The sequence below is a fragment of the Cladophialophora immunda genome (genome assembly GCF_000835495.1).
Source record: "Cladophialophora immunda strain CBS 83496 unplaced genomic scaffold supercont1.6, whole genome shotgun sequence".
Lineage (NCBI taxonomy): Eukaryota > Fungi > Ascomycota > Eurotiomycetes > Chaetothyriales > Herpotrichiellaceae > Cladophialophora > Cladophialophora immunda.
The window spans coordinates 2,185,930-2,213,278 of record NW_015622546.1 but is presented as its reverse complement, the minus strand read 5'-3'; the positions used below and the strand labels follow the sequence as shown (position 1 = coordinate 2,213,278).

Genomic DNA, 27,349 nt, shown 5'->3' with positions numbered 1-27,349 from the left:
CGGACTGATTGCTTTCGTTCCAGCCCTGGAAATGGATTCCTCGAGGCCCTCGTTTCCCCCAACGTCACGACGTTCACGAAATCCCTGGACACGATCACCGAACAAGGGTTTCTCGATCCCGACGGACACGAACACGAAGTCGACGTGATCATCCTGGCCACTGGCTTCAACACCACCTGGGTGCCTCGATTTCCGATCATCGCCAACGGGTACAACCTGCAAGACCAGTACCGCAAGAACCCGATCTCGTACCTCGGCCTGTCGGCGCCCTTCATGCCCAACTACTTTACTTTCTACGGGCCGTACGGTCCACTGGGCCAGGGCAGCGCCCTGTGCATGATCGAGAAGATGGCGGAATACTTTGCCCAGATGATCCGGAAGCTGCAGCTCGAGAACATCAAGAGCTACACCCCGAAGATGCACGTGGCCTTGGACTACCAAGAGCACACGGACTTGTATCACAACCGCACCGTGTGGTCCGGGAACTGTCGCAGCTGGTTCAAAGGTGGGAAGCTGGGTGGGAAGATCATGCTGCACCCGGGAACGAGGACCCAATAGTGAGTAATCCCCCGTCAACTCCCTCAGAAAGATGTGCGAAAATATCTTTTTTGAGATCCTCGACGGATGGCTAATCTGTTTCCTGCTTCTCGCCCCGTAGCATGGAGCTCATTGCGACGCCTCGGTATGAAGACTACGAGATCCAGTACCGTGGCCGAAATGTGTGGTACTGGCTGGGCAACGGCTTCTCCACACGGGACCTGGACGGCAGAGACCTGACGTGGTACTTGGGCTTGGTGGATGGCAAGGACGAGCAACAATATTTTGAGGTTTGACCGGTTCCAAATTCAAGAGATTTACAGAGAAGGGGGGAAGAGAGCCACAGAGGGGAAGGAAAGCTTGCATCTATAGAAAATTCGAGTTGCAGAGTGGTAGTTTTGCGGCAAATTGTCCGACACCTCAAATATCCTTCCTTTTAACTACGACCTTGGAAAATTTTGCTGCCATGGGTGAATTGCCATCTGCAAAATCTCCTCTCTTTCCAAACCATCCGTGTATGTGAACAGGAGCCACTGAGGTCCGAAGTATCTTGCAGCTCATGATACTGTTATTTCAAGTACTTTCTATCAAATCGAATCGGATTACCATCCTCCAACTTTGGACGAAAGCATCGAATGCGTGGTCTCTGACTCTCTAATACCATGGTCAAAGGAGTGACGAGGCTCCTCTCGGGAGACTACATAAGACAGGTCCTAGAACAAAACACATCTCTACTTGTTGTTCCATGCAGTCTGAAAGCCCTCAATTTGGCAATCCCTCATGCTGTCTCCGATGGACCGTGAGAGTGATCGGTCTCTTCATATACCCCATATAGCTCTGCAGCCCGAGCCAGAAGCCCGCGTGGTCAAACCCCGGGGACATCTCGAACGAAAAGTCTTTGAACACGTGCACGAGGAGCAGCCGCATCTCCAGGTACGCCAGGGCCTTGCCGGGGCAGATAAACTGGCCGGCGCTAAACGGAATGAAGGACCTCGTGTCGTGGTTCCATTCGGGATCTCGTTTCTCGTCGATCCAGCGCTCGGGCACGAAAAGTTCTGGCTTAGTAAAACTACGCGCGTCGTGAGCCATGAACGTCGGTTGGCAGGAAACCTGCGTGTTCTCGGGCAGGTATCTTCCGTCAACCACACAACCGCCCTTGGGAGTGGTGCGCTGGTTGCCATTCGGGGCAGGCGGAACCATACGAAGAGATTCATTGATAACAGCGTTCAAATATGGCATCTGTTCAGGCCCTGCACGTGTCGCAACCCAAGTCAGTATTCATCTCTAGCCAATATACACCTGATTGACAGGAAGGTATCGGAGTACGTACCTAGTTTACGGCCATCGAGTCTCGCCCCATGCTGTGCCCAAGCCTGGTCGACTTCTTCGATAAGCCTTTTCTGGATGGTGGCGTCTCTGGAGATGAAGTAGAAGACAAAACTTTCCTGGACGTTAGTTCATTGATATGTGTTGGTATCAAACATGTGAACCAACCTTAGGCAGACAGCAGTTGTATCACTTCCCGCAACGATAATTACAGGTGAATCCGATTCGAGGTCGCGTTTTGCGAGCGTCCTGTCGTATTATCAGTCTTATCGACTCACGGTCCTCAACAACGGGAAACCCACCTTCCGCTCTCATCATGTGCAAGTAGATAGGTGAAGAGATCCGTCGGTTCGGTCCCCATGGCTAACCTCTTCTCAAACTGTTCTGCGGAAGTTTTCGCAAATCGCTCAGTCTGCGCTTTATCCTCGGGATCCATGGGCAGGTACTTGAATATTGGCGTCAGCCACTGTACGTTTCGAATGAGCTCTGTCATTTTGAGGCCTTTGCGGACGAGGCCCGCCAGCTCCCCCGAGCTCTCGTTCTCGAGGAACGAAAAAGTCTCGTTGAAGGCAAGATCTGCCATGGCATCGAATCCGAAGAAGTCGATAAACGCTCCAACGTCGATTTCCTTTTCTAATAGGTGATATCAGCCAAGCCTGCCCCAAAAATGCCTGTTGGTGACTTACCGGCATAGGTGTCAAATTTGCTCTTCAGCACGTTGATGATTCTAACAAGCCTGGGTTCGTAAGACGTTATAGCCTTGATAGCCAGACCTTTGTCCCAGAATTTGCGGCGCGTTCTGTGAGCCACAATGTCTCTCTCGTCTCCCAGGCTGATGCCATCTGCCCACAAGCGAGTATCATAGTTCGGGCCTTTGGCCAGTTTATTTGCCGCCGATCCATGAACGTATTTCACGGACTCTGGGTCCACGAAAGAGAGCTCGTTTGGGCCGATGCGAACGACATCGCCGTACTTCTCGTGAAGTTTGGTGTAATCGATGTACGTTTTTCCAAAACTGGTGAGGTAAAACCCATACCACTTGGTAATCTTGGCCAGCACAGGCCCTGGATAATCCTTGAGTGGGTGGAGGAACAGTCGGTACACTGTAATGCTTGAACTTTTGCGTAGTACCCCTGAGTCAGCTCCCATCGCCACGAAGTCAAGTCGACACTTACCCCAAGGCAAAGAGATGCAATGTAATGAAGACAAAGCTGAGCGCTATACTTGTGATTAACACTCTGGACTGATGGAACAGGGCCACAAATGCTAGCATCGACAATGTCGCCAATTCTGCAAGATACCGGCTAAGACAAGGACGTTAGCTGACGAACTTGTCGGGTTGTATACCATCCCAAACGTACAAAAGAGTCGGTTCTCGTCGATTGTATTTCAAGTGAGAAGCCTTTCATCGGAGTTAGTTTGTCAACATCAAACTGGACAGAGTAACAATACTAGGCCGCTGAGAATCGCCCAAACGCAAGTTGGTAGCAGAAGTGCCATTGTCGAAACGTACGAATGCCCTCCTCAACCTGTCTTCTGAGTCTACCCTGCCGATGGCTTTTTTCAGTATTGGATGCACCACAAAGAAAACTTCACTTGGCCTTTTTCACCACCACGACCATCAATGCGGGAAGGTATTCAAGAGCACTCACCTATCTCCAATAACTCCGAACTAGTCAATAAAAGCCCAGGACGGAGAATGTCCATCTCAAGAACCATATTCCGGTGGGTCTTAACATTTGCCTACTCGAGCAACCCCGAGTTAAGAAATGGCCGAATGTGAAACTCCGCACTCATGTGGCACAATCCCGTTCTGTCTCGTCTGCACATGCAACGATGGAGACATCAGCATCAGTCTCAAGGCACACGACGACAGGTGCAGGGTAGCTTCTTGCGTGGACCAGAACGTGCTTCTTGGTATCCCTTTGACGAAGTGATGTTATGCCCTGTCTAGGTTGTAGTTTTTCCACTGGTAGATTGATCGTGCCATCTCCTCCACAAGATGAAGACTCTTCCTGAATTTGATGCCCTGCCACCGGTGGAAGGCAGACCCCAGGGCAATACCTGGGGATTCTGGGGCGCCGACGACGAAATTGGAAGTGAGTTAGCAAAAGTGATCTCCTTCAAAGAAGGCTCTCGTCCTCGTTCTCTCCTGAGCAGCCACTGATTGCCGCGAACAGCCTTGAATCTCCTCACTCCAGACACGGTTCAGCGAGCGGCTGCGGAGGTCAAGAGCGGCAGGTCCGCGTCCCTGGACTTCCCTCTTGATCACTTTGGGGAGCGGATCGGCAGCCGCCGTCAGCTGGAGCAGAACGTGATAGATTACCGTTCCCTGGCGGGCATGTACGTCTACGACGACGAGCTCCATTTCAACACGCAGAGCAGCTCCCAGTGGGACGGCATGACGCACTGCGCGACCCAGAAAGACGGGTATTTCTACAACGGACTCAAGTTCGAAGACGTGTTGAAGAATCGAAACGGAAGAAACGGCACACACAGTCCGTATATGTTCTTGAACGTGCTTTGTCCAGGAATAGCCACTGACTTACCCAGGGTGGCTGCAGAGAGGCGGCATAGTTGGCCGCGGGATCCTTCTGGACTATCCGCTTTGGCGACAAGAGACTGCACAAGGTCTGGTCAATGCAGGTTCCAGCCATGCCATCACAGTCGCGGAATTGGATCAGATGGCCAAGCACTTCAACGTGGAAATCCAGCAGGGGGACATTCTGTTGCTTCGCACGGGTTACAGTGCATGGTACAACTCGGCGTCGCCCGAGGAGAGAATTCAAGTCATCAAAGGGGAGGCATTCATTGGAGTGGAGGAGTCTATGGCGTCCGTTCGGTGGCTGTGGAACAAGCACATTGCGGCTGTCGCCACAGACGCTCCAGGCTTCGAAGTCTGCCCGGTGCCGTGGGGTGACGAGTCCAAGGTCGTTCTGCATGAATGGATATTGGTTCATTTTGGCATGCCTCTGGGCGAACTTTGGAATTTGGAGGACTTGTCGGTGCTTTGCCAGCAAGAACGGCGGTGGTCCTTTTTCTTTACGAGTGCGCCTCTACACGTAATAGGAGGAGTAGCGAGTCCCCCGAATGCTATAGCCGTGCTGTAACTGGGGCTCTGTGAAGCAAGAAACCTCCAGCCTTCTCCCTCGGGAGTTCTTTTCCTCTCTCCACATGGCACCTCCGCGAGCCAGCCCTTGAAGAAGACGTCACGCCTTGGGGTGTCCCATGCCGACTCGGCGTTTGCGTGGCATGTCGCATTTCCGCCGGGAGCACCTCCTTGCACGTGGGTCTCGCAAATAGACTAGTCGACTATTACTGACAAGCACCAGGATCGTGGGAGGCCTCTACCTGTCATAAGCCAACAGTCCCCATCCGTTGAGATCGGGCCGCCACATTTGCAGTCCCCCCAAATGGAGCGCAACTCGCTCCAAGGCAAGGTCATCGCCGTGACCGGAGGTGCTTCAGGCATTGGACTTGGTATCGTACAGAAGTTGATCATCCTAAAGGCAAAGATCGCCGTCGCAGACGTTAGTCCCCAGCCCCCGGAGTTGAAGGACGTACCGGATCTCATCTACACCAACGTCGATGTCTCCTCTCGAGACCAGGTCCATGCTTGGGTGGAGGAGATTGTGAAGAAGTTTGGCAGGCTTGACGGAATGTGTGCCAACGCCGGAATCTGCCCATACGAAGGCGGCATTGTCAGCGACGAGCTGTACCAGAGGATCTTTGCGGTCTGCGTCACGGGCGTCTGGAACTGCGGGACCGAAGCGTATTGGCAGTTCAAGAAGCAAGGAGGCGGAGGCGCAATCGTCAACACGTCCAGCGGCGCTGGTCTTCGAGCTGTCAAGGGCCTTGCCGTATACAGCGCTGCAAAGCACGCAGTCATCGGGCTGACCAGGACGTGGGCGCTAGACTGGGCATTGGAAGGCATTCGCGTGAATTCGCTTGCACCTGGTAAGTCCTTCGGGGGATCGTCGCGCTGGACATAGGAGAATGCTGACGTGTAAACTCTTTTTCATAGGACTCACAGAGTCTGGCATGCAACGAGCAACGTTTGCGCAGTTTCCAGACGTCGCAGATAGACTGGGATCCGGCACGCCGATGGGGAGAATGGGCAAGCCTCACGAGCTGGCCGACAGTGTCATCTTTCTGCTTGGAGATAGTGCAACCTACGTGACTGGGCACGTTCTCAGTTGTGATGGAGGAAGCATGTGCGGAGCGTGATCGTCGCCAACCAGAGTCGATTCTACAGTCTAGTTTGTACTGCAGCTCATTTTCCATCAGTACTGGCCATAGAAGGCGACAACGGACATCCAACGTTCTGTGCTTGCCTCGTAGGCTGTGTCTGAGCCATCGTTCCCATAGCGAGCCCACAGCCCTTTCTTTGACACGATATCTTAATTTGGGGTGGGAGCAGATTGCCATCATCGAGTAGAGGCGTACGAGGAGCAGCCATACGAAGTCCAAGTTGGAAGAAGAGCCATCTCCACTCCTGTCTCCACCTACCTACAACGAGCCGAGGTTCTCGCCCGAAAAAAATTTAGGTTAATACACTAAGAGGCAAAAATATTGCTGAAAATCCGCTCGGATAGTGTAGTGGTTATCACGCGATGCTCACATGGCTTTGTGCCTCTGTACCATCGAGGTCCCTGGATCGATCCCAGGTCCGAGCATAGATTTTTTGAATGCACAAGTTCTGTATTTTTTTGTTCTTTCTTAATTTTTTGGCCCCGTCCGAATAAACTGCGTCTCGGGCCAGTGTTGCTTAATTATTAATTAATCAAATAGTCTCCCCGGGAAAAACTGATTGCCAATCTCATTGTGGATAATACTCCCAATCTAATCGAGCATACCATCCGCCAAACAGGCCTTGATTCATCTTCAAAAAAAAAGTGAGAAGAGCCTGAAGTGTCAATATTTGGATGATGCTTGTACATATTGATGCGGAGCCTAAAAGAACGGGTGTCATAAGGTATAAAATATCCATTTCCTTCGTAACTCGTCCGAGGGGCCGTAACCGGGTTCCAGAGCTATGCTAGAACAATGGGTAGCCAAAGCCAAAGTTCATGAAATGCGTGGTCTTCAAGATTGCCTCGATCGATTCAAGCCACCTAAGCCATGAAGACTGGAGTTGGCCGCTGGAAGCACGCTCCAAAGGTTCTGTGTGGTTGTTCAGTGGGGAAACGAAGAACACATGGAGCGAGTGTACGAGATGGGCACGGGAACCAGCTTAGTCTGTGCTGAAGCCTGTCTGCTATCCCAAGGTGTCATGGCCCTTTCCCGCCCATTTGAACAAACCAACCCAGAAGCGATCCTTCAAGCAACATCCCAAGTGCTTGAGAGCTCTAGACCACTTCCAACTTCCAGTCCATATCTAATTTCCAAACACAGGAAGCCGTGTTCTCTTCGAGCAGATATTGTTTTTGCTTTTTGTCTTTCAGGTTGGTATCGCCCTCGGCAACCGCGAAGCAACGACAGGCCTGGCGATGAGCCACATGCAATGAAATTGCATCGGTGGGAAAGACGATGATGCTTCGGTTCAATTTTCCACAACAGTCATACAAGCCGAATCCATGCCGAGAGTTGAATCATGCCTTCCACAAAGCCAGGATCGTGAGCAGGCTTCACTAGGAAAAGGGGGGGTTGGGGGGGTTCGATCCAACCGGGAGAGTCCAGGGAAGAGATCGACCATGGGTCATTGCAGGCATGATGCGGATCGCCAGAAGTCATGACAGGTGTATGTATCGTGTGGAACCAACCTCACGACCTTCCTTTCTCTTCTCCCACCCCGCTGAAATCAGTGATGTGCAAGACCCATGAAAACTTTCTCGAGGGCACACACATATTTCGACGGGGGCATGCGGAGCAGGATGATGATTCAGGACATATTAAGATCACTGATTAAACAAGAACAGGACCGAGCATCCGCACCTGTCTCGCTCGCCACATGGAAACAAACCGCCGTCGCACCTGGGAAGATACTTCCATCAAAGACCGGAGAACTTCTCCAGATCTCGATTCTTGAGTTCGCGGCGGGGTTTATTGCCTGGAGGAATCGCAAATCCGGCACACACAAGGTTCAGAGACGATTCAAAGTCTGCGTCGAAACCACGAGAAGCAGCTTGGTAAGAAAGGGTACAAAAAGAAAAACCCCACGGGCTTTCAGATCGAGGAGGTTTCCGGAAATTGAAGCTTCTCTGTTCCGGCCGTCGTTGCAAGCTGAAAATGACGTCTTCGTGGGGAAGCTCGTCGATTTGATTCAATTCAATTCCAGACCTCGCGGTTGGGAGGACCTGACCTTGATCATCCCACGGCCGACCAGCATCGAGAGACCCTAACAGCTCTTTGAGGGCGATTTTCGTAAAGGTATCAGAAATGGAAGGAACCCCCATTTACGAGTAGTAACATCAGGAAACTAGGAGCAAGTTGCATGTATATTAAAGTCCGTATGGGCCAATCGCAGACTCTTGTTTCCTCACTGGGACATAAACTTTGCTTTTATCTTTGGAATATCACGGCAAGGTTCGATAGGTGCAAATCAATGACAAAGCTTGTCCGCTCACCACGTGTATGGGTATTGGTCATGACAAAGGACATTCTCGCCGGGCAAGAAAAAGGGAGGCTGGGGGCCTGGGGCGACCGAACCGATACGTTCTAACACGGCACTCATGAAATCATTGATTTTCTGGATTGAAAGGGTGTGTTGGGCTGAATCGGGTTCAATGCATATGCAAACGACTTGGACCGCCTGTTTAGTAGCCCTGTAATACTCGGTAAGCCTGGCTGGTTCCAGGTGAGTCCCCCATACGCGAGGCGAGTGGCTTCCCCCACCCTCCCTCCCTGACGTGAGACATTTGACATGAAGAAGGTCTCGTCCACTGTCTTCCCAGGGTCTCCATATTCCACCCTGTCGATATACACACTCTCACACCCTCACACCCTCACGGAAAAAACCGAGCCGTTCGTATTCGTGATGCAAAACCCACTGACAATGGAGTTCAATGCAAGTAATTTTCCCTGTCAGTTGGTAGCGAGCAGATCCCAGGAGCTTGATTCAACCCTTCAACCCCTCCAGGCGTCCCCCCCCCCTTCGTGATGGATCTGAAGACTCTCAAACTGAGACCCCACTGCGAGTGAGTCTAAGCGTCATGAACTTCGGCAGTCGGATTTGATCTCCGCAAGATTCAAGGACCCTGAACCCGGATATTTTCGTATCTTCATTCAGGAAACTAGCCTTGCACCATCGGTGGCGGTGTGCATTGGGGGGTCATCGAGTCGTCGATTGTGCTCCCCAAAAGAATCAAACCCCCATCCGAAACAGGAATGCATCTTCCTCTGAGAAACGTGGTTATACCCTATTGGATTTCCGGGGACTCGGATCGACTGCCAGGCGAATTATTTTTTTTTCACTCACCGACTTCGACCGTGATAAAGGCCAGCCACTCTCCCGGAAGATTAGGCAGATAACTTCCGATAATGGCTGCAGGAGGCCCATCTTTTGACATAATACACCCCGACCTGGCGCATCAATTAGTTTCGCGCATCCCGAGCCTGTTGGACCAGCATTTCATGCAACAACGAGTCGCCACGCGATTGGGGTTGACCAACAACTTGACAGTTCGAGCCAACCCGTGAAGGATCTGAAACAAATCCAATCCTGCTGCTGTAGAGATAACACTTCACCCCCCGAACAGCGATGCCTGTTGAACCCAACTCGCCCTGTTCTTGCGGTCGGCTTTGCCGGAAAACGCAAGTTGTACCGCGACGTGATCGCATTTTCGTGGTCGGGAAGCGAGCACCTGTTCCAGGCCAGACCAGTTTGCAACCGCGCATTCATGGTGTGACAATTCCAAACATTTTGGACCCCGTGACCGTCTCCCGGGTGCTGAGAACGCTTCACAGCGGTTGCAATCAATTCAGGTTGTGACAGGTGCTCAGAAAATGCAAACCAACTACCTACGCGTCAATAGTTCTTCATATGCTGTGCAACGTCGGGCGACGACAACAAGTAACGGGGTCGGAAGCACAGTATTGGTATCCAATCAGATTGTTCTCTCCCGTCAACTCTGAGTCGCAGAGCATTTGTGCGTCGAACCACATTTTACAACTCTGAGAAGTTGGAGAGACACGGGCAGCCTGGTAATTTGAAACTTACCGAACGCATTGGACGTGAAAAAGGCAGAAAGGACCCGTATCGAGATTCACGATTTCTTTTTTGTCTTTCAGTACCAATAACGATCCTTCAATTTTAGCAAGCCACGTTTAGTATGACGAGGGTGTTGCCTAAAATATGACCGGAGACGTGCCGCGAGGAGAAGCACACATCCAGCCTTCTCCCGCAGGATCCAGGAGCCACGGGGCGGCACGGTTGCCAGCGACTGATTTCCCCAGCGCGCGCAGCCTTGGTCAATTGCTACGTTGCGAGCGTATCAAGACCCGTGCCGCGAAGAGCCACATTATTCACCTGTGGGAAAGGGCGTATTCGGGGCCTTGCCGCAAGCGAGGTCGGAGAGATTCAACGAGTCATAAACCCTGTCGGGACGAGCTTCCCAACGACGCAGCTATACTCCGGGTCTCTGATAGCGATTTGTAACGCCGTCAAACCAGTGATGGGATATGTTTTCCCCTTTTCAAGTAAGGGATGGACCGCGGCAAGAGGTCGCTTACAAGATCTGACAACACGCATTTCAGCGGCAGCTTGTATGTAGGCATACCCCAGTGGTCGCAGGAAAAGTTTGTACCTCAAAGGGTACAAGGCGCCTCGGCACTAAGGGGCCTGATGTTCGCAAGGCGCGCAGTGCTGGTGTTCGTAGTGCTTGCTTGGGTGACAAAACCCCATGGAGCATAAAAATGAGCCGATCAATTGCTATGAATTTCGGCAATATCCCGGTCAGAGCGACAATTCGGCCGGCCCTGTCTGCCTTGGCGTGCGATGTGAGCATGCCCGATCCGATCTGGGCAACTGCACGAGCTCCATATCAGGCTGACTCAGGCGGGCGGTCTGGATATGTCCTTCTGCCCCTTCCCTTTGCCTTAAGCGAGGGTAATAGGATCCATAATGGGTTCAATATCGATCGCAATATCGCTGCTCCGGCAAGGCAATCCCGACTTCTTTCGGTGCCTCGATTGCGTGACGGGCCTTGCAGCTTGAAGTCACATTCCGAGGCTCAAGCGGTACGAGCAGGTGTCTCATGTAACATTGCATAGCTTTGTCAGGACGGGGACGGGTAATCAACGTGAACATATTGGAGATCGACGTGAGCCATTTCCAGCCGGTGCCCGTGAATGAGAGCTGGGCGGGAGATCTGGAAATGGAGGAGGGATGGAAAATCTCCAATGGTCAAACACCACACTGCCCACGCCAAAAAGAGTCCCTTGGGGTGGTGGTGACGAATCCAGCGCCGTCCCAGCGGTGCCGATGATTGTCGTTGATTCATCATTTCTATAACAAGAGTCGAGGGGCGGGATCTTGAAATCCTGCGGTTGTCCATTCGGTTCCGAATGGCAGTGCCTGGGGGAGCTGGGTGGGATTGGGGCCGGCAAAACTCCCACACTCCTCCATAGAGTTCCAAATATGGCCCTGCAGGTGGAGATCTCGCGGCTCGTCAAGCACAAAAATGAAAGATTCTGGGCCGAGATTTGAGAGATATCAGACGAATAGCAAAGCATTCCTTATGAAAAGGCAATTGTCCAGTGGTATTATCTTCGTTATCGGCGACTTCGAGGGAACAGGTTAGACAAGACGATCCTGGGTGAGGCGGACGCGGGAGGCCGGTTGCGGAGTCCCAAAAGGTGTAACGAATCTCGAGAGACGAGAGGTATAGTGTTTGCAAGACTTGGACCAGTCTGGTCATGGTAGCGTGCCCGAGGTTCGAAGGCATTCTACTACCTAGTCTGACAGTGATAATACTAAGGCCGAGGAGATAGGGTAATAGATAGAGACAGGGCCAAACAGGTACTCTTTCGACAACTCAGCCTGGTGGGAGCAAGTCACCCACGAACCTTTCTACAGAACGAGCTGGTTTGTCCTCCATACTGTATCCCCGGCGACCTAATCCCCGAAGGTAACTGATTTCCCCACACCCTATCCCTTTGTCAAATTGTGAAATACGTGAAGAGGATGAGCTGGCAGGCGTTTTACGAGATGCCGGACGGGGAGGAGCTCGGTTGCTAGGCCTTTTGACATCAAACACATGCGCAGCTCGGAGGAGACGCAGCAAAGTCCTGACCTGCTTCGCTTTTACGTGTGCGGCTCCAACGATGGCCGGATGGCTGGCTGGCTGGCTGGCTGAGGGCGGTGACCACTGGCGGACGATCTTGTCGCATCAACCCGTAAAATGGGCAGTTGCTGGCACATTCCGATATCCAGTAGCGTCACGGCTCGCCAAGGCAGCTTGCCAAATCAAGAAGCCAGCAGTAGTAGAATCGAGGCGCAAGTACAGCGCAACGGCTGGCCTAGCCGTGTTTTTTCTTTGGCGAGCCGGTACTACAGTACGAGTACGTATGTCTGTGGTAGACCAAAAATAATGGGTCGTTTGTTTTCTAGCCTGGGTTTGGCAAAAAACAACAGCCAGACTGACGGTGCAGCGCGGAATGAAGCCAGGTTGGAGGAGTAGTAGTAGGAGGTAGACGTGGCTTGCGGTGATCCTCCTCTGACAGGAACAGTGGACCATAGCGCGCATGGTGTCATTATCTCGTGCAACCATCAGCAGCACGACAAGACGGCATGGTTTCCATTGCCAGGACCGGGGAAGCTCACCAAACGGGAGCCCAGGGCCGGGGTAGTTGGAGGTCGAAGACGGGAAAAGTGCGAGGGGTCTAACAACAAGAAAGGAACAGCACGGTTGCCGTGTCTTACTCTGGCTCCAAAGGTAGCCGATGCGAGATCCTTGACGACATCATGCTATGTGGTAGACAAATTGGTCCAACATGGTTTAGTCATGGTTTGGATGGGATGGGGACGAGACAAGGAACAGCCTTCTGGCAGAGGGAAGAAGCATCAGTCCACTGCTATCCACCGTCTCAGCCTGCACCTCGCATTCGTAACTGCCCTCCAGAGAGGCAAGCGGCCGGGCCACAAGTCACAGGCCTGAACAAAACCCTTGCATACGATCAACTTGCCTCTTGACAGTTTCGGGCAGTGAGGTGCAGCATACGAAGCTGCGAAAGCTGAAGGGTGGACGCATTGGGGAAGAAGGAGCCTGGTGAAGAATCGCCCCCATGCTATTTCGGGCCGTGACAATTGAACTCTGTCGTTCCCACGATGGGTGATGGGTGCATGCTGCATGCCGCAAGCCGCAAGCTGCATGGCGGAGATGGCTGCCCTTTCTTTCCGAGGTGAAGCTGCCAAAGAGGACGAGAGGTGTGGTGGGGGTCAAGGGCGCAGCGCGCGGCGACGGACGGATGGCCAGCAGGCATTCCAGGTTGCGGCTGCTGCATTCTCTGGGCGCATTTCAGGCCGGGCACACCAATAATCAGCCCTCGCAGCCCTCGAACGCCCAAAAAGCACCCTCGGCGTGCATCCCTTTTGCCTGGTTTGGGTTTGTGGTCTCAATTAACCATAATCTATTGGCGGGAGCCATTCGCCCGAAAGTGCAAGCCTCCCTCGAAGGGAACAAGAGCTCCTTGCTCGTCGCCAGCACTGGCTGCATTCTCTCCCCCGGTTACTGGTCGAACAATGCGAGCAACGGCGCAACCATGTGCATTGAACAGAGCAAGATCGGGCCTTGGGACGGGACCAACGAAAGAAAATGACCAGGGCAAACAGAGAACAAGGGAGAGAGAGAGAGAGGCCTTCGAACAGGTGGAGCGATATGCATGCCGTCATCACAGCACCCAAGCTGCACTCTTTCCCAGAACGATCGACAGCTGAAGCCTAGGCCTGGAGCCAGTTCAAGCAGAGGCTAGTTCGTAGAGCGTGAAGAGAGCGAAGAGAGAGGCTTTGAACCTGCTCACCTGGTATTGATACCATTGGACATTACCGCCAAAACACACGAAACGGTAATTGTTGGTTTCTGCCCTATGAGCTCAACCACGCCCGCTAGCCCTCCACTCACACCTAAACATCCCACCCACCCACTCCCCAGCCCACCTAAAGCCCGCCTGCAGGAAAAGGGCTGTTGCTGCAACGATTCAGCAATCGACTCGCCCACAAGCCGCACCCAAGAGAAAAAAAAGATTAGGGCCCTGGCCATCTGCACAACTCCCACCCCCCCAATCCCCTCCCTCCCCTCCCAGCCCTGCCTGCCCCTTCCTTGTCCCTGGTCAACTTTTGCCGCGCCCACTCACAGTCGAGTGGTTAGTGGTTCGTGTTCGCGGCCCTCATGCTTCAACTCTCCCTCTCGAGAATCTCATGTGTCTCCATTCATCCATCATCCGTCGATCTTTTTTGCATCTGACTGCGTCCTCCTCGTTGTATATGCTCGTGTTTTTCTCTTTATCCTTACTCTCGCTCACAGCACCGTTGCTCCCACCTGCCTCTCGTTGACTCTCTCGTTGGAAATTGTCCACATTCGCTTGCAACGCTATCAGCAATTGTCCTATCTCTCTATCGTTTGGTCTCAGCCCCTACAGATAATGCTAATTTGGTTCCAACCTCGCCGTCAGCCTTCCGCCCCAATCTGTATGAGCCTCCTGTCTTCGTCAGGCTCAGACTCCAAGCCACTTCCTCTCACTCTACATTGAGAAAGAAAGGGAAACGGGCACAAGCATACCGACCGACGGCACCTTGCGGATGTCTTGTATGCCGTCCTGAACATCAGGGTTTCTTTACGTTATACTCGACTCTCTCTGCCCAAGTCCTTACAGTATGGACTCGCCCACAGAACGCATGCCGATTGCCTGCGTTCACTGCGCAAAAGCAAAAGCAAAGTGTGACAAGAAGGTCAGTTTGACTCGCCGAGAAGATACTCTATGCTTCAGCGGAGGGGGAGAGGTGTCGGTGCGAGGCAGCGGGTTGTGGAAGAACATCAGAATGCCTCGCCCTCCCGGCATTTCGCAAGCCCATGGAGAGATCATGTCTAGCTCTGCGATATTCGCATGTCAGCAGCCGTTCTAACAAGCAGCGTCATAGGTCCCATGCTCAAGATGTGTGAGCAAACAGATTGTATGCCAGTCCCGGGCTACTCGTCGCTCCTCTCATAATCCCAATCGGCGCAATCCTCTCCCACGCCCAAACTCAGAGCGTGCTCTGCATTCCTCTGCCTCATTCCATGTATCACAAATGTCTCACTTCTCTGCTCCAAACCCCGGCGTCAACGGAGTCTCTCCCAGTGAGCCTAACCCTTTTCCCGCGTGCTGAGGCTGGATACTAAATGACCATGGCAGACAGTATGGGCCCACGTCCCCTACCTCAACACCGGTTGAGCCTCCCGGACACAAACCACCCAATACCAATTGCTCCGGCCGTGTTCGGCGCAGATATAGAGCCGCGAATGCTGAGAGCTGGCTTCACACAAACACCTCCAGAGATGACTATCCCAATCACCCCCATGATGCCCAATATGTCTCATATGGATAACTTCATACAAATGCATGGAACCCCTTACGATCATGAAAGCGACAGTCATTTCTTAGCTATGAGCGGTGCTCAGCCGAGCATGCTAGATTTCGACTCAACCAACATCCTCACGGACTTCATGAGCCCTCCAACCATGATGCAAGACCATGCGGACCAATTCCTGCTGCATAGTAAGATGGGAATTCCGACCCCAACCCATATTCCTCTCCCCATCCAGATTCCGGACGGAGCGACACCCTTTCCCCTTCGAATGGATCTGGAAAGCCCTCAGAGTCACTTGCAGTACAGGCCCCCAGCCGGCCTCTCGCCGTCCAGCTCTTCTACCACAAGTGGCCTACAGGAGCCCGATGCTGTGGTGGCTGCCCATCATGCCTGGCCATTTTTCCAATGCAACCGGGTCGACAAACAATATTCGTTTGCTCCACCAAAGACGGCCTCCATTTACCTGGAAGGCCTCGCTCAGACACTCCGTAACCAGGCTACCTGGACGGCATGGACAGCTCAACTCGATGAGTCTTCTCTGGACATCGCCACAGAGCGAAAAATTGCCACTGAACCAATCGTAGGATGGTCTCGAGAGAAATTGCTCGCCATCACTCAAAGTTTCCTGCATAAAGCCCTGGATATTCACAAGGCCGATCACGCAGCTCGAGAGGACACGCCGTCAAGTCCGGATTCCAGCCGAGATGCCTTCTTGATGCTACCACCCCCAGATGTGATGCAGTACTTTTTGAGGAGTTACGTGGTTCGATATGAGCCCTACTACTCATCAGTGCCCGCCGGCCGACTGGACCCCAATGTTTTCATGGGATCAAACAACAGCAAGGCTGCAAGTCTCCTGATCCTGCTTATGGTCGCCTCTGGAGCCTCAGCAACAGCCACAGTCGAGGCCAGATACATTGCCAGTGGCTTGACAGAAGCTTGCAGAATCTCACTCTTTGACATGATCGAGAAGGACGTGCTCCAAGCCCGTGAGATCTTGGTGCTCCGGTCTGCTCTCTTGTTCACCTGCCTCGCCGCATGGTCGGGTGACAAGTGGCATATGGATGTAAGTCGAACGCCAGATATTTCGATCGAACTCTGTCCCTAACTCAAGAAATAGATGGCCATGGGTCAACGCGGCATGTACTTAGCTGTGAGTCATTCTCCTGGTGGCTGAAGCGTTTTCTCTGACTTTTCCTAGATGTTGGCGCACTCCGGCATGCTTGAAGCTGACGAATGGTCGGTCACTGCTGAAAGTCTTGTGCAGGATCCGGAAAGGGTCTGGGAGGATTGGAAGGAGCACGAGGGCAAACACAGGTGAGTTATCTCCCCAGTCAAGAGAAGCCGTCTCGTCATGTCATGCTGACCGGAGTAATAAGGCTCGCTCATTCATGGGTGATTGTCGATCAGGAGATGAGCCTGTTCTCCGACACCACCCCCTTACTATCCATCGTAAACCTCCATGCCCCCATGCCCGACTCTGACGACCTTTGGCATGCGGAGACCGCATCAGAGTGGCTTGAGTTGTTCGACAAAGCCCATGGGTCGACATACCAAAGTCCAGCGTCCGTCAGAGACTTTTTCACCAGCTTCGTTGACGGAGACTTGGCGGGCAAGGAGCTCTCACCAACTCAGCTTCGATTGCTCTTGCACCCTATCCAGGCTCAAGTATGCCAGCTCCGTCAATTCATTACGTGCCTACCTGACGGTGGGAACCACGCCAAAGCATCCCGCGCGGTGTCGAAGGCGGCGACCAAGGCTCGTTTGGAGGAGATCTCTTCCTTACTGCAGCATTGGTATTCGATTAGCAAGCAAAGTTTCGCGGGCAACAAAGGCACATGTTGGACGACATGTGCAAACCTAATCATGTATCACCTAATTTCACTCAACGCCATCACCAGCTTCAAGGACATCGAGCAGTTTGCTCGACGCGAGGTTGCTCTTGGCTCATTCCGATACGCATCGTGGTTGCAGATGCGTTGTATAGACCAACCGGAAGAGGCCTTCTTCCATTGCGGACAGATACTTCGCTTGATCCGGTCAATGCCCCATCCCGTCCGCCCGCCGTGGTGGGCAGGTGCAGTGTATCGGGTGGCACTGACCGGATGGGCTACCAGCATGGCGAACGGCAATGGCCGGTTCTCGCCCACGCATGGTCCGGCCGAGCCTGACCGGCCGTTTGCAATTGATGATTTGACTCCCGAGAACGAGGCCATCAGCAGATATATGAAATACCAAGAAGGTACTCCCATGCTGACACGACCGGATGGATCTCTTGCCCCCATGGATGTCCCTTCAAATCTGCTGCAACATTGCGTTGAGGTTCTGGATGACGACTCCTCGATGCGACTGACGGATGGCATCAAACGCAAACTCCGCATCTTCATGGCAAGCTGGAAAGATATGTGAGAGTCGGCGCCGACAGCAGCGCCGGCAGATACACATCATGACCACTGGCCCAGTGGCCTCCTTGTCTTGAACGCGACGCTCTCGCCTCGGCACCTTAATGCGCCATTTCCACCCTTCTTCTCGATACGGCGTGATGTTTCCGCCTCTTGTACAGTTGATGAATATACGTCTCATGTCGTTTGATGATGACGAGAGCATTACCGGCGTTCTAGACGACGGGACCCTTAAATCCTAATGGTATGAGCGGCAGAGACGTTCTCGGGATTGTTGACTCCAATGTCTTGCTTTCAGGCGGGAAGATTGAACAGGCTCAACGAGACTCCGGGAGGGATTTAATTGTCAGGTATATACTGTGGGAGGAAGGTAATTGTTGGGCGTACGTCGATTTTCATGTCGTGGTCTTGCTTCTGGGTATGGGTCGAACCTAGTTTGGTGTCAAGGAAAGCCAAGGGAGTTGCAGATCAGCCCGTATGAATTGGAAGAATCTTTTGAAACCCGCTCTCATATCTCAGCTTCGCCGTGGTCTTGTGCTCCTTCTCGCCGCCCTCTGAAAAGACAAGGACCAGAAGACTTTGGAAACCTTGGGACAGGTGAAGTTGGGGCTACCGGGGCTTTATGAGGACCCGAGTGGAATTTCGGGAGCCAACACAGGGGGCACCAAGCGGGCACGACCGAGTTGGCACACATTTTCGCAAACAACAAGAGACGCACTAAAGAGAGGATTGCATCACGGTCGGAACCACTATGGGCGGTGCCAGAACCAAGGTTCGGTGGTATGAAACTCCATCGACGCAAAGCATATGGAGGAGCGCAAGCATTGGTCGACGACGAAGATATATGTCGGGCAATCGGACAAGACGTGGTTCCGACAGCGTGGACTCCGCTCGATCGACGTTAGATCTAGCCGTAGCACGCCAAATGAAGATCAACCGGTGGTTTGTTGGAAATTAGACGGCCGGTAGAATGCTGGGGAACTGGGGAGCATTGGGCCGTCTAAGCCCAATGTCAGCGTGCTTCAGGACTTTAGCAAGTCATAGTCTGGTCCGTTCTAGGAGCGGATCTTTTAAAACGAGACAGTGGTCGGGGCCGGAGCGAGGGCTACAAGGACACAATGTGCTATAGATGGGGGAAGAGGAAGGGACCAGTAGGGCCAGATTTAGGAGCTACGGAGTTAGAGACGGGGTTCGTCTCAGGAGGATACTAGCTAGTGGGTGTTTGTCCTTGGGTTTGGTTTTGTTGTGAGTATGAAATCTAAAGGCATACTATAGAACGAGGAGATGGAGGGAAGAAGGGATATCGAGCCAGCTGAGGAGCAGCCTTGCCTGAGGCTGAAGTACGAATGCGGGCAGTCATAAGGCATAAGGTCGTGTGAGGCGAATCTACCAGTCTCAGGCTTTGGAGAGGAAGCCTTGCTTGACCCCTCACCCAGCTACCGTATACGTGCTAAGGTGTTAAGGCACGGACGGCGAGCGAACGGAGCACGGAGGATAGGTGCACCTGGGAGGAAGTGATGCCTGACCCCTCACATGAGAGACAACCTTGGCATCAGGCAAAAAGGGGCATTGTTGAACCGACATTGCCAATGGCTGAGACAACAAAGCGACTGTCTCTGATGACGCCAGACACCCAACAAGAATACGAGGACATTATCGAAGACAAATGCCAGGCACAAGACAAAAGGTGGAACTGCTAAAAATGGAGGGGAGGAAGATGGAGGGGGGCAGGGGAGCAGGGGGGCAGGGGGGCCAGGGAGCGCAGCAAGGGACCACGGGCGCTAAAAGCCAGCCCCCTGCTAGCGGTCGGACTCTCGAGGCCCAGGAACGGCTAGGCGCAGCAACGGCCGGTACATGGCGCGGTACTGGTGAATACGCAGGCGGTAATATAACCCACGACAGAAAATCAAACCATATTTCACGGCGGCGCCATCAAGCTCGAGCATCAAACCAAATCTTGGAATCTGAGACATCGGAGAGAAGGCTTGGTTCGATAGAGAAGGTGACTACCGTGTCCAAAGTCAAACATGTTGGCTGAGGAGTTGGATGAGTTTGGGATGACGAGTCGATTGATCTTCAGCACGAACTCAATGGGCGGCGCAGCAGCCAAGCATGTGCCCAATGTGCTCTGCGATGAACTCTCAACTCCAGCATTGCTCAAGGGCAGTCCGCCGGACTTCCGAGGCCAGAGTCTTCTCAACAGTCGAACATGCTGCAAGGACTCGTAGTAGTAGTTCGTTGATAGGAACCGCAGTCTTCCCTGGCCCTGCCTGCACACATGCTTGGGTAGTTAGTTGTTGGCGTCTCTCCGCCCCAGGAGCTGCCTTCATACTTGTACATATTCCGTGGTGACTGCCCGATGGCCGCGGCAGAGCTTCGAGCCTTGTCTACTACAACTACGACTACTACTACTGAGTCGCTTTCTTCATCCGCAATCTATTTCTGTACCCGTCATCAATCAAACATCCCCTTTTTACTTTGGACAATCACTGGAAGTTTTCCCTTCCCCCCCCCCCCCGCCAGATCTCCCCTCCATCTGCAAAACGGTGAGGCTGCCCGATGATCACGTTTGTCACCCACCGCAGCCCCTCCATCGTTCTTATTATTACTCTGAAGAGCCCCCTCGGCGGCCTGCCCCGCAGCAGCCCAACAACATCAAGCACTCTTCACCGCCTCGACTCGATATGGACGGGTTCGCCAGCAGCCGTCTCGACTGGTCCATTTGCTCTCCATCGACGCGCGAACCGTCCACCGTCGGTGAGGCTGCCAGGCCCTAGACCCTCCCCCTCCCTCAACCCATTTGGCCCGACTCACCGACCTTGCAGCAGCGTTACGAGGACAACACAATCAATAGTAGCAGCGTAGTCGCGGTCGTGGTCGCACTCCGGGCTAGTGTCGGGAAAGAGTGAGAGCCGCCACACACAAACTCTCCCCCTTAGTAGAATCTGGCCCCCTATTTTCGCTCGCTCTCATATATTGTGCATTGAACAAACTGCTATTTCTTTCTTCCCCCTGCTTTTGGCGGTCAAGTTCGTCAAAACATCAAACTGTCTTCCTCCTCCACCCTCAGCCATCCTCAGTGCTTCAGTATCACTCGCCATCATCATCATCTGATATAGACTTGTCCGTCATTCACTTGTCGGATATCTCGTCTCGCTCGCTCGCTCGCTCGCTCTCACCCCGTCCAATTCGTGTCTCACCGCCTGCTTACCCGGCCAGAAACTCGCCAACAACAACATGAGCGGCAAATCCCAGATCCGCCTCGACGGCAAGGTTGCCCTGATCACCGGCGCCGGCCGTGGTCTTGGTTCGGGTCTTGCCAAAACCCTGGCTGAGCGTGGTGCTGCTGTCTGCATCAACTATGCCAGCTCGGCCAAGCCCGCTCTGGCCACCGTGGCCGAGATTGAGAAGGCCGGCGGCAAGGCTGTTGCCATCCAGGCCAACATCTCCAAAGTCCCCGAGATCACCAAGCTCTTTGAGGAGGCCATCAAGCACTTTGGCAAGCGTAAGTCGGCCCTCGAAACCCACACCGCAACCCAGGCCGGGATCACGTGCTGACCTTCCACAGTCGACATTGTCATCAACAACGCCGGCATGGAGGCCTTCTCCAAGCCCGAGGACGTCACCGAGGAGCTGTACGACCAAGTGTTCGGCCTCAACACTCGTGCTCAGTTCTTCGTCGGCCAACATGCTCTGAAGTACCTTAGCGGTGAGTGAAGAAGACCGAGGGACCCTGCATCCGATTTCGGATCCCCTTTTGGCTGACGAGGGTCCTTTGTCCAGACGGAGGCCGCATCATCTTCATGTCGTCCATTGCTGCACGTCTGGGTGTCCCCAACCACGCACTGTATGCTGGATCCAAATCCGCCGTCGAGGGCTTTGCTCGCTCCTTCGCCGCCGACGGTGGTCCACGACGCATCACCGCCAACGCCATCGCCCCCGGCGGTATCAAGACCGACATGTTCGCCCAGAATGCCTGGCATTATTCCCCCGGTGCCACCAAGGAAACCCCCATCGAGGTGATCGAGGCTGGCATCGCCAAACTCATTCCTCTGGGCCGATGCGCCGTTCCGGACGACATTGCCAAGGTTGTCATGTTCCTGTGCCACCCCGACAGCGAATGGATCAACGGTGAGTCTGGCCCGCAATCTGCCGTGGTGTTCTGTTTTATTTTGATCTCGCCACTAACCGTAACTCTCTTTCAATCTTCTAGGCCAAATCATCACTCTCACCGGTGGTAGCGGCATTGCCTAAACGGCTCTCCTGCTGGTCACCTTCTTTCCATCATGAGCTTTTTTTTTTGGTATTCGCTGAGAATATTTTGGCTTCCCAGAGCGTGCTTTTTCAGCAGTCAAAGAAAAAAAAGTTCTTCTTGGGATTTAGCACAAGTCGGTTGGGTAGAAAAGCCTCCTCCTTCATGGGTTGAATGATTTGGATGTTGGGAACCGGGGTGCATGTCCAGGCGGGAACGAACCACGGGCTTAGACACACGATGACCAAGAGCCAGATTGGAAATGAAATAGAATTATCTTTACCACCCATATCCCTACCCGTGACTCTTAAACTGATCTGGTCCCCCTCGCCCCCGTGCGTCCCGTTGGCAGGTACACGTGACGCCATCCCCCCCCCTGTCACCCACACAGTCTGACCTCATCTCCGTAGTTTGTCCTTTGGATTGCTGTCTGCTATACCACCAAACAAGATGAAGCCTGTATCGATACCTCTGGGAATTACCGCTACCCACATTTTGGAACAAGTGCGCGGACATGCCACTCCCCAAACTTCATGCTATGGGATATTTTCACGCTGCGGCCACTCCGTGGACCAATACCGCATCGGGCAAGCCACGGGCAGAACCACCGCCGACTCTCCGACGTTCTGGTAGCCCTATCTATCTTCGACGACTACCGGTACCGACTACTGCAAGGACCCGATCGAATACGGACGGCATGGCGTTGCTCGAGATCAAGATCTACATATCCTGGCACTCTGGGTAGTCTCCATCCCTGCCCGTGTTTGCAAGCAACTCGCACACGAATGCATGCACCAGGGCAGGCCAGGGCAGGCCAGGGCAAGGGACTCCCGGGACGAATCAAAGCTGCGCACGCAGCTCCGGGGCTTGAGGTAAACGGCGAGATCTGAATCGTGGATTCATTTTCCGGAGGAGGAGGAGGAGGAGTCCAACCTTCTCCGCGCCCATTAAAGCACGGATGCTCGCAAAAGGTTTTCGTGGACCAGTTGAATGATCCGTTTTCCTGGGAGGCGGGCATTGGCAGTAATAACATCCGCGTCAGACGAACTCTTCGGATCGAACTTCAGCTCTCGCGAGACAAAAGGGGTCCCCCGCGCGCCTCTCGAGACAGCCTAACATGTCATCCGCCTAGCAGCGTGGATGGTATAAAAGAGACAACTACAACTCCCCCCCCTTCACCGTCCCCCTCCCCACCCCCTCAATTTGGGATTTTGGTGGAACTCGCGTGTCCAACCAACCCTGGGGTTGGGCTCAGCATCCGCGATTTCTGGACCGTCACGATTGACAGCACCCCCTCGTTGACTGCCCTTTCGCATTGATTCGAGGCATTGCGGACCCTAGAGAGGCGGCACAAGGACGAGTTTCCTATTTGAATGTGTGTGTGTGTGTGTGTGTGTGTGTGCCTGGGCAGAAGGACCATGCAACCCATTCCGAAGGGCGTGTTTTAGCGCCGCGATGACAAGATCATGACTATTCATTCATTCATCCCACAGCATATCTACCGGTGAGTGCGACTGACGGAAGCCCTTCTAGAGAAGTCAACCTCGACAAAGAGCCTTTGCGTTTCTTCCAGAGAAGCCAAAGGTGGTTTTGGGGTGGTTTGCAACTTGTTTTTTTTTTTTTACACAAACGAGCATCTATCTCCTCACCGGCTACATGCATAGGGGTGTTTTCTCCCCCCTGAACCAGCGCGAAAAAACGTTTTGATTGGATTTCCACATCGTTCCCAGATGGACACGTTCGTGCTTCACGAGGAGCCCATCTCGGGGAATTGCTACAAGATCCGCTTGACGGCGGCGTTGCTGGGCATCCCGCTGGAGCGCCGTCTCTACTCGATCCTCAAGGGGGAGACACGGACGGCCGAGTTCCTCCACACCGTCTCCTCCTTTGGCAGGGTGCCCGTCCTCCAGGTCGGGGACTCCACGTTCCTGCCCGAAAGCAACGCCGCGTGCTTCTACCTCGCCGACGCGGCCTCGGCCTCCTGCTCCTCGTCACCATCATCATCGCCACAAGTGGTGGGCCCCCTCATCCCCCGGGACCCGCTGCGGCGCGCCGAGATGCTGCGCTGGATGTTCTTCGAGCAGAACCAGCACGAGGTCAACATCGCGACGCTCCGGTTCTGGGTGCACGTCATCGGGGAGCGGGATCTGGACGGAGCCCGCCGCGTGCAGATCCAGGGCAAGTTCGCCGCCGGGGAGCAGGCGCTGGATTGCATGGAGGATCACCTGGCGAAGAGCGAACACGGGTGGTTTGTGGGCGACAGCGTGAGTAGTTGCCCCATCCTTCGACTGCGCCCATATTTGTCGCGAAGTTCTTTGTCTTTTGTGGATACAGGCTAAACAGGCGGCCATAGATCACCCTCGCGGATATCTGCCTCTTTGCTTACACTCATCTTGCCGGCGATGCTGGATTCGACCTCGCACGGTGGCCGGCGATCCTCAAGTGGTGCGAGCAGGTCAGGCAGGTCCAAGGCTACATTCCTATGAACTAGGGGCGTGAGGATACTCTTGCCCCCGAAGAGAAGACACACGGTATCGCCGACGCCGGGACCTGAGACATGGCCATTGCAACGACAAAGAAACGATGACATCCGCCCTTTTTGCCCTTGTCTGGCTTTGCCATATCAACAAAGGGCGCCAGCTTTTGCTTTTTTCCATCTCAGTCAGGGGCGCTTTGTTCTCAAAGATCATTCTGCGACAGAATGCCGTTGTTTCGGCTGGCATGAAACCAAAGACCTGGTCGCTGCCTCAGTGTTTTGGAATCGTGGATAAAGAGACGATAGATGCGCCATGACAGAGAAAAGCATAAATGCTGGCACGAAGTCGAGTCGGCGGCCCGTCTTTCCAACGCACTTCTTGACCAGCTGGTTGACTGCCAGGACGACCTTCTACACAGACGCAAGCCTTGGTGAGGTCGAGCACTCTATCAAGCATGCCTTTGACAGTCAATTGCGCCCAGCCGCGCGAGGTGGGACCGGTGAGATTCGTCGATCGATTCAAAGCGGCGGCCCAGAAGAAGACGGCAGCAGTTCGAGGATGGTGTGACAGGCGAGGTCAAGGGTGCCTCAGGTCCGTGGTTGACAGTGAGTCGGACGATCCCGCGACCCAGATCGACGAGTTCCTTACTCACGCTGCCGCTCCAGAATTTCGTGGATCGAAACGACGCCAATCGGAGACGCGCAGCGACCCTTCGAAGACGGCGGAGCGCAAACCCGAGCATCGTGAAGTCTTCCTCGATCTCCCATATGAGGCCGGATCCGTCAGCAGCTTTTCAACCGTGCTGGACACCTACCACCGAGCGTCCTCGTCCACTATATCCCTTCCCTCGACTTTTTCGATGGGTTCCATGAATGTGCCCGAACCAAGAGCACCGCAACCATCGTCGCCTCGTGCAAGCCTTCACTTTGCCATTGATACGCCGGCTGACTTTGAACGATTCCGGTCGGATTTGAGACATCGAGTCGAGCTCGAATCCGTTCCTCCAGCAATGCCCACGGGGAAGCCAGAACCAAAGACCAAATGCTTCAACGTGGACTCGACGCCGATCCCCGTCGGTGAAGAAAGTCCACAACTCAAATTCAAGGCATACCCTGGCAAGCCAGACACCGAAAACCAAGGTCCTGTCACGTTTCAAGCGTACTCGGCTGGGTCGAAGCTCAGGCATCGAAACGTCGGGTACATCCCCCCTACCTTGCAATCTGGATTTGTCAACGGGGTCCCGCCAGCTCTTCGAGCCGCGCACGGCGGCAACAACAACAACAACAACAACAACTCGACTCGTCACCGGGGCAAACCCAAGGCGACCGCGACCGGTGATGCAAGTCAGAACTACTCGTGGCCCCTGGTGGATTTCCACAAGGAAATCTTCCTGAATGCCGAGCCGTCGCAGACGAATCACTCGTCTCGGTACCAGGAGCCACGCATTCCGTCCATGGAGTTCTCTGGCCGGGGACTTGGGGACGAGGTGCAGGCGGTCCTGGACAACCTCCGCAGGCCGGTGGTTGAGAGGGCAGCTGCACACGTGGAAGATCGCGCGTGGATGTCACCTGGTTCACCGCTGCACTCGACCGCGTACGAAAGGGAAGCTTGTATTCCGGTGGTGACGGCAAAAGCAGGAGAGGTCGGTGGCCATCACCCGCGAGTTCTCACCGTGGGGACCCCGCAGAAGCCGGAGAGGTCGATGGGCTCGGTTCGTCCTCCGTCGAGCAACGAGCGGACGGTCAGGTTCAGCGAGTACAACTGGCCCCGATTCAGCGACGACCAGTACACAGATCCGGCCGAGGAGTACTCGCGCCAGTATCGGCGCCGGAGACGAGAAGCGCGAAGGGAAATGGCCAGCAGACGAGGGGTTTGATACAGACAGAACGCGTTGAGAACGGCAGTTTTGGGAGGTACATTGGTCACAGGAACTGGGGGCTTTTTGCTGGTCGTTTCTTGCGCAGATTGATTGGTTGATCTTTGCAGGGCATTTGGTAGTAGTTGGGTTCGCTCTAGGTACCTAACTCTCGTCGAGGTCGTTCAGGACCAGACCCCAATCCGATTGTCGGCGATGGAAACGGCATTGCTCGAATAGGCTACTCCGAGACACAGCGGCGAAAGGTCGTCAGCAAAAGGGCCCAAGTGGCGGTGAAGGTGGAAACAGGCTGGATTCCCCCCCATCTTTTTTGCTTTTTTCTGTTCGAAATTCGGATCACATGCAGTTTCGGAGAAAGTGGGTTCACGTGAGATGCGGGACATGCCGGTTCTCTCCTGGGCGACTCGGGATGATGAGGCCGAGGGACGATGGCAGTGAAGCTTTGCCTGTAGAGAAGAGGTACTCGGTACAGCCCGGGGGACACCTACAAGTAGAGACAGTTGCTCCAGGCTGTGTGTGCCTCTGCCCTCGGTGGCCTCTCGGATCCCCTGGGATGAGGCCTTGACGCCTGCCTCGGGCAAGTCACAGGTACCTTGGGGGGGTGCTCGGGGTGCCTGGGAATCTCCAGTGGCACCTATTGTGTAGTAGCCGCTCTGGGCAACCCACCCAACGCGAAAAATTTCCCTCTCGTCTATCGGCCCTCGATCTGATCGCACATCCTTTCCCAATTCCTTCTTTGCACTTGTTGGAATTGTCCATGTTGGTCGCGGCTTTCTCTGCTCCTTCATACTGGCCCCCCACACTTCCACCTCTAACGACAGTTCGATGATCAGCGTGTCTCCAATCGATAATCGATAATCGGCCTCGTTGTCGTCGTCTATCATGTTCGATAGTGCAACGTCAACGCAACATTTGTCCACCTTGTGCCCTTCCTTCTGCGTCGCCATTGCCCTTTGTCTTGCATCATTCTAGGCT

The 27,349-nt window shown here is 53.9% G+C and overlaps 6 protein-coding genes and 1 non-coding gene across 7 annotated transcripts; 6 read left to right on the top strand and 1 right to left on the bottom strand.

Moving 5' to 3' along the window:
* Positions 1–1,299: 1,299 nt before the first annotated feature.
* Positions 1,300–3,363, bottom strand: PV07_10316 (uncharacterized protein; the record flags this gene model as incomplete). Its single annotated transcript, XM_016397636.1, has 8 exons — positions 1,300–1,787; positions 1,868–1,977; positions 2,032–2,112; positions 2,166–2,496; positions 2,550–2,980; positions 3,039–3,167; positions 3,225–3,265; positions 3,316–3,363. 8 exons carry the CDS (start codon positions 3,361–3,363, stop codon positions 1,300–1,302), a joined length of 1,659 nt encoding a protein of 552 aa, XP_016244827.1.
* A 502-nt stretch (positions 3,364–3,865) lies between these two features.
* On the top strand, positions 3,866–6,090 carry PV07_10315 (uncharacterized protein; the record flags this gene model as incomplete). Its single annotated transcript, XM_016397635.1, has 5 exons — positions 3,866–3,962; positions 4,044–4,361; positions 4,417–4,925; positions 5,196–5,820; positions 5,888–6,090. 5 exons carry the CDS (start codon positions 3,866–3,868, stop codon positions 6,088–6,090), a joined length of 1,752 nt encoding a protein of 583 aa, XP_016244826.1.
* A 358-nt stretch (positions 6,091–6,448) lies between these two features.
* On the top strand, positions 6,449–6,539 carry PV07_10314. Its single transcript has one exon. It is a non-coding gene; the product is annotated as a tRNA-Val (tRNA).
* A 7,556-nt stretch (positions 6,540–14,095) lies between these two features.
* PV07_10313 (uncharacterized protein) lies at positions 14,096–19,156 on the top strand. The gene is made up of 6 exons (XM_016397634.1): positions 14,096–14,749; positions 14,939–15,137; positions 15,193–16,433; positions 16,488–16,520; positions 16,569–16,684; positions 16,747–19,156. Exons 1-6 carry the CDS (start codon positions 14,675–14,677, stop codon positions 17,774–17,776), a joined length of 2,694 nt encoding a protein of 897 aa, XP_016244825.1. The 5' UTR covers positions 14,096–14,674; the 3' UTR covers positions 17,777–19,156.
* A 1,374-nt stretch (positions 19,157–20,530) lies between these two features.
* Positions 20,531–22,312, top strand: PV07_10312 (uncharacterized protein). Its single transcript, XM_016397633.1, has 4 exons — positions 20,531–21,274; positions 21,338–21,478; positions 21,553–21,900; positions 21,983–22,312. Exons 1-4 carry the CDS (start codon positions 21,007–21,009, stop codon positions 22,021–22,023), a joined length of 798 nt encoding a protein of 265 aa, XP_016244824.1. The 5' UTR covers positions 20,531–21,006; the 3' UTR covers positions 22,024–22,312.
* Positions 22,313–23,751: 1,439 nt separating this feature from the next.
* PV07_10311 (uncharacterized protein) lies at positions 23,752–24,512 on the top strand (the record flags this gene model as incomplete). Its single annotated transcript, XM_016397632.1, has 2 exons — positions 23,752–24,285; positions 24,375–24,512. The coding sequence occupies 2 exons, from the start codon at positions 23,752–23,754 to the stop codon at positions 24,510–24,512; spliced, it is 672 nt and encodes a 223-aa protein (XP_016244823.1).
* Positions 24,513–24,952: 440 nt separating this feature from the next.
* Positions 24,953–26,374, top strand: PV07_10310 (uncharacterized protein; the record flags this gene model as incomplete). The annotated part of the gene is made up of 1 exon (XM_016397631.1): positions 24,953–26,374. One exon carries the CDS (start codon positions 24,953–24,955, stop codon positions 26,372–26,374), a length of 1,422 nt encoding a protein of 473 aa, XP_016244822.1.
* Between the last annotated feature and the right edge of the window lie 975 nt (positions 26,375–27,349).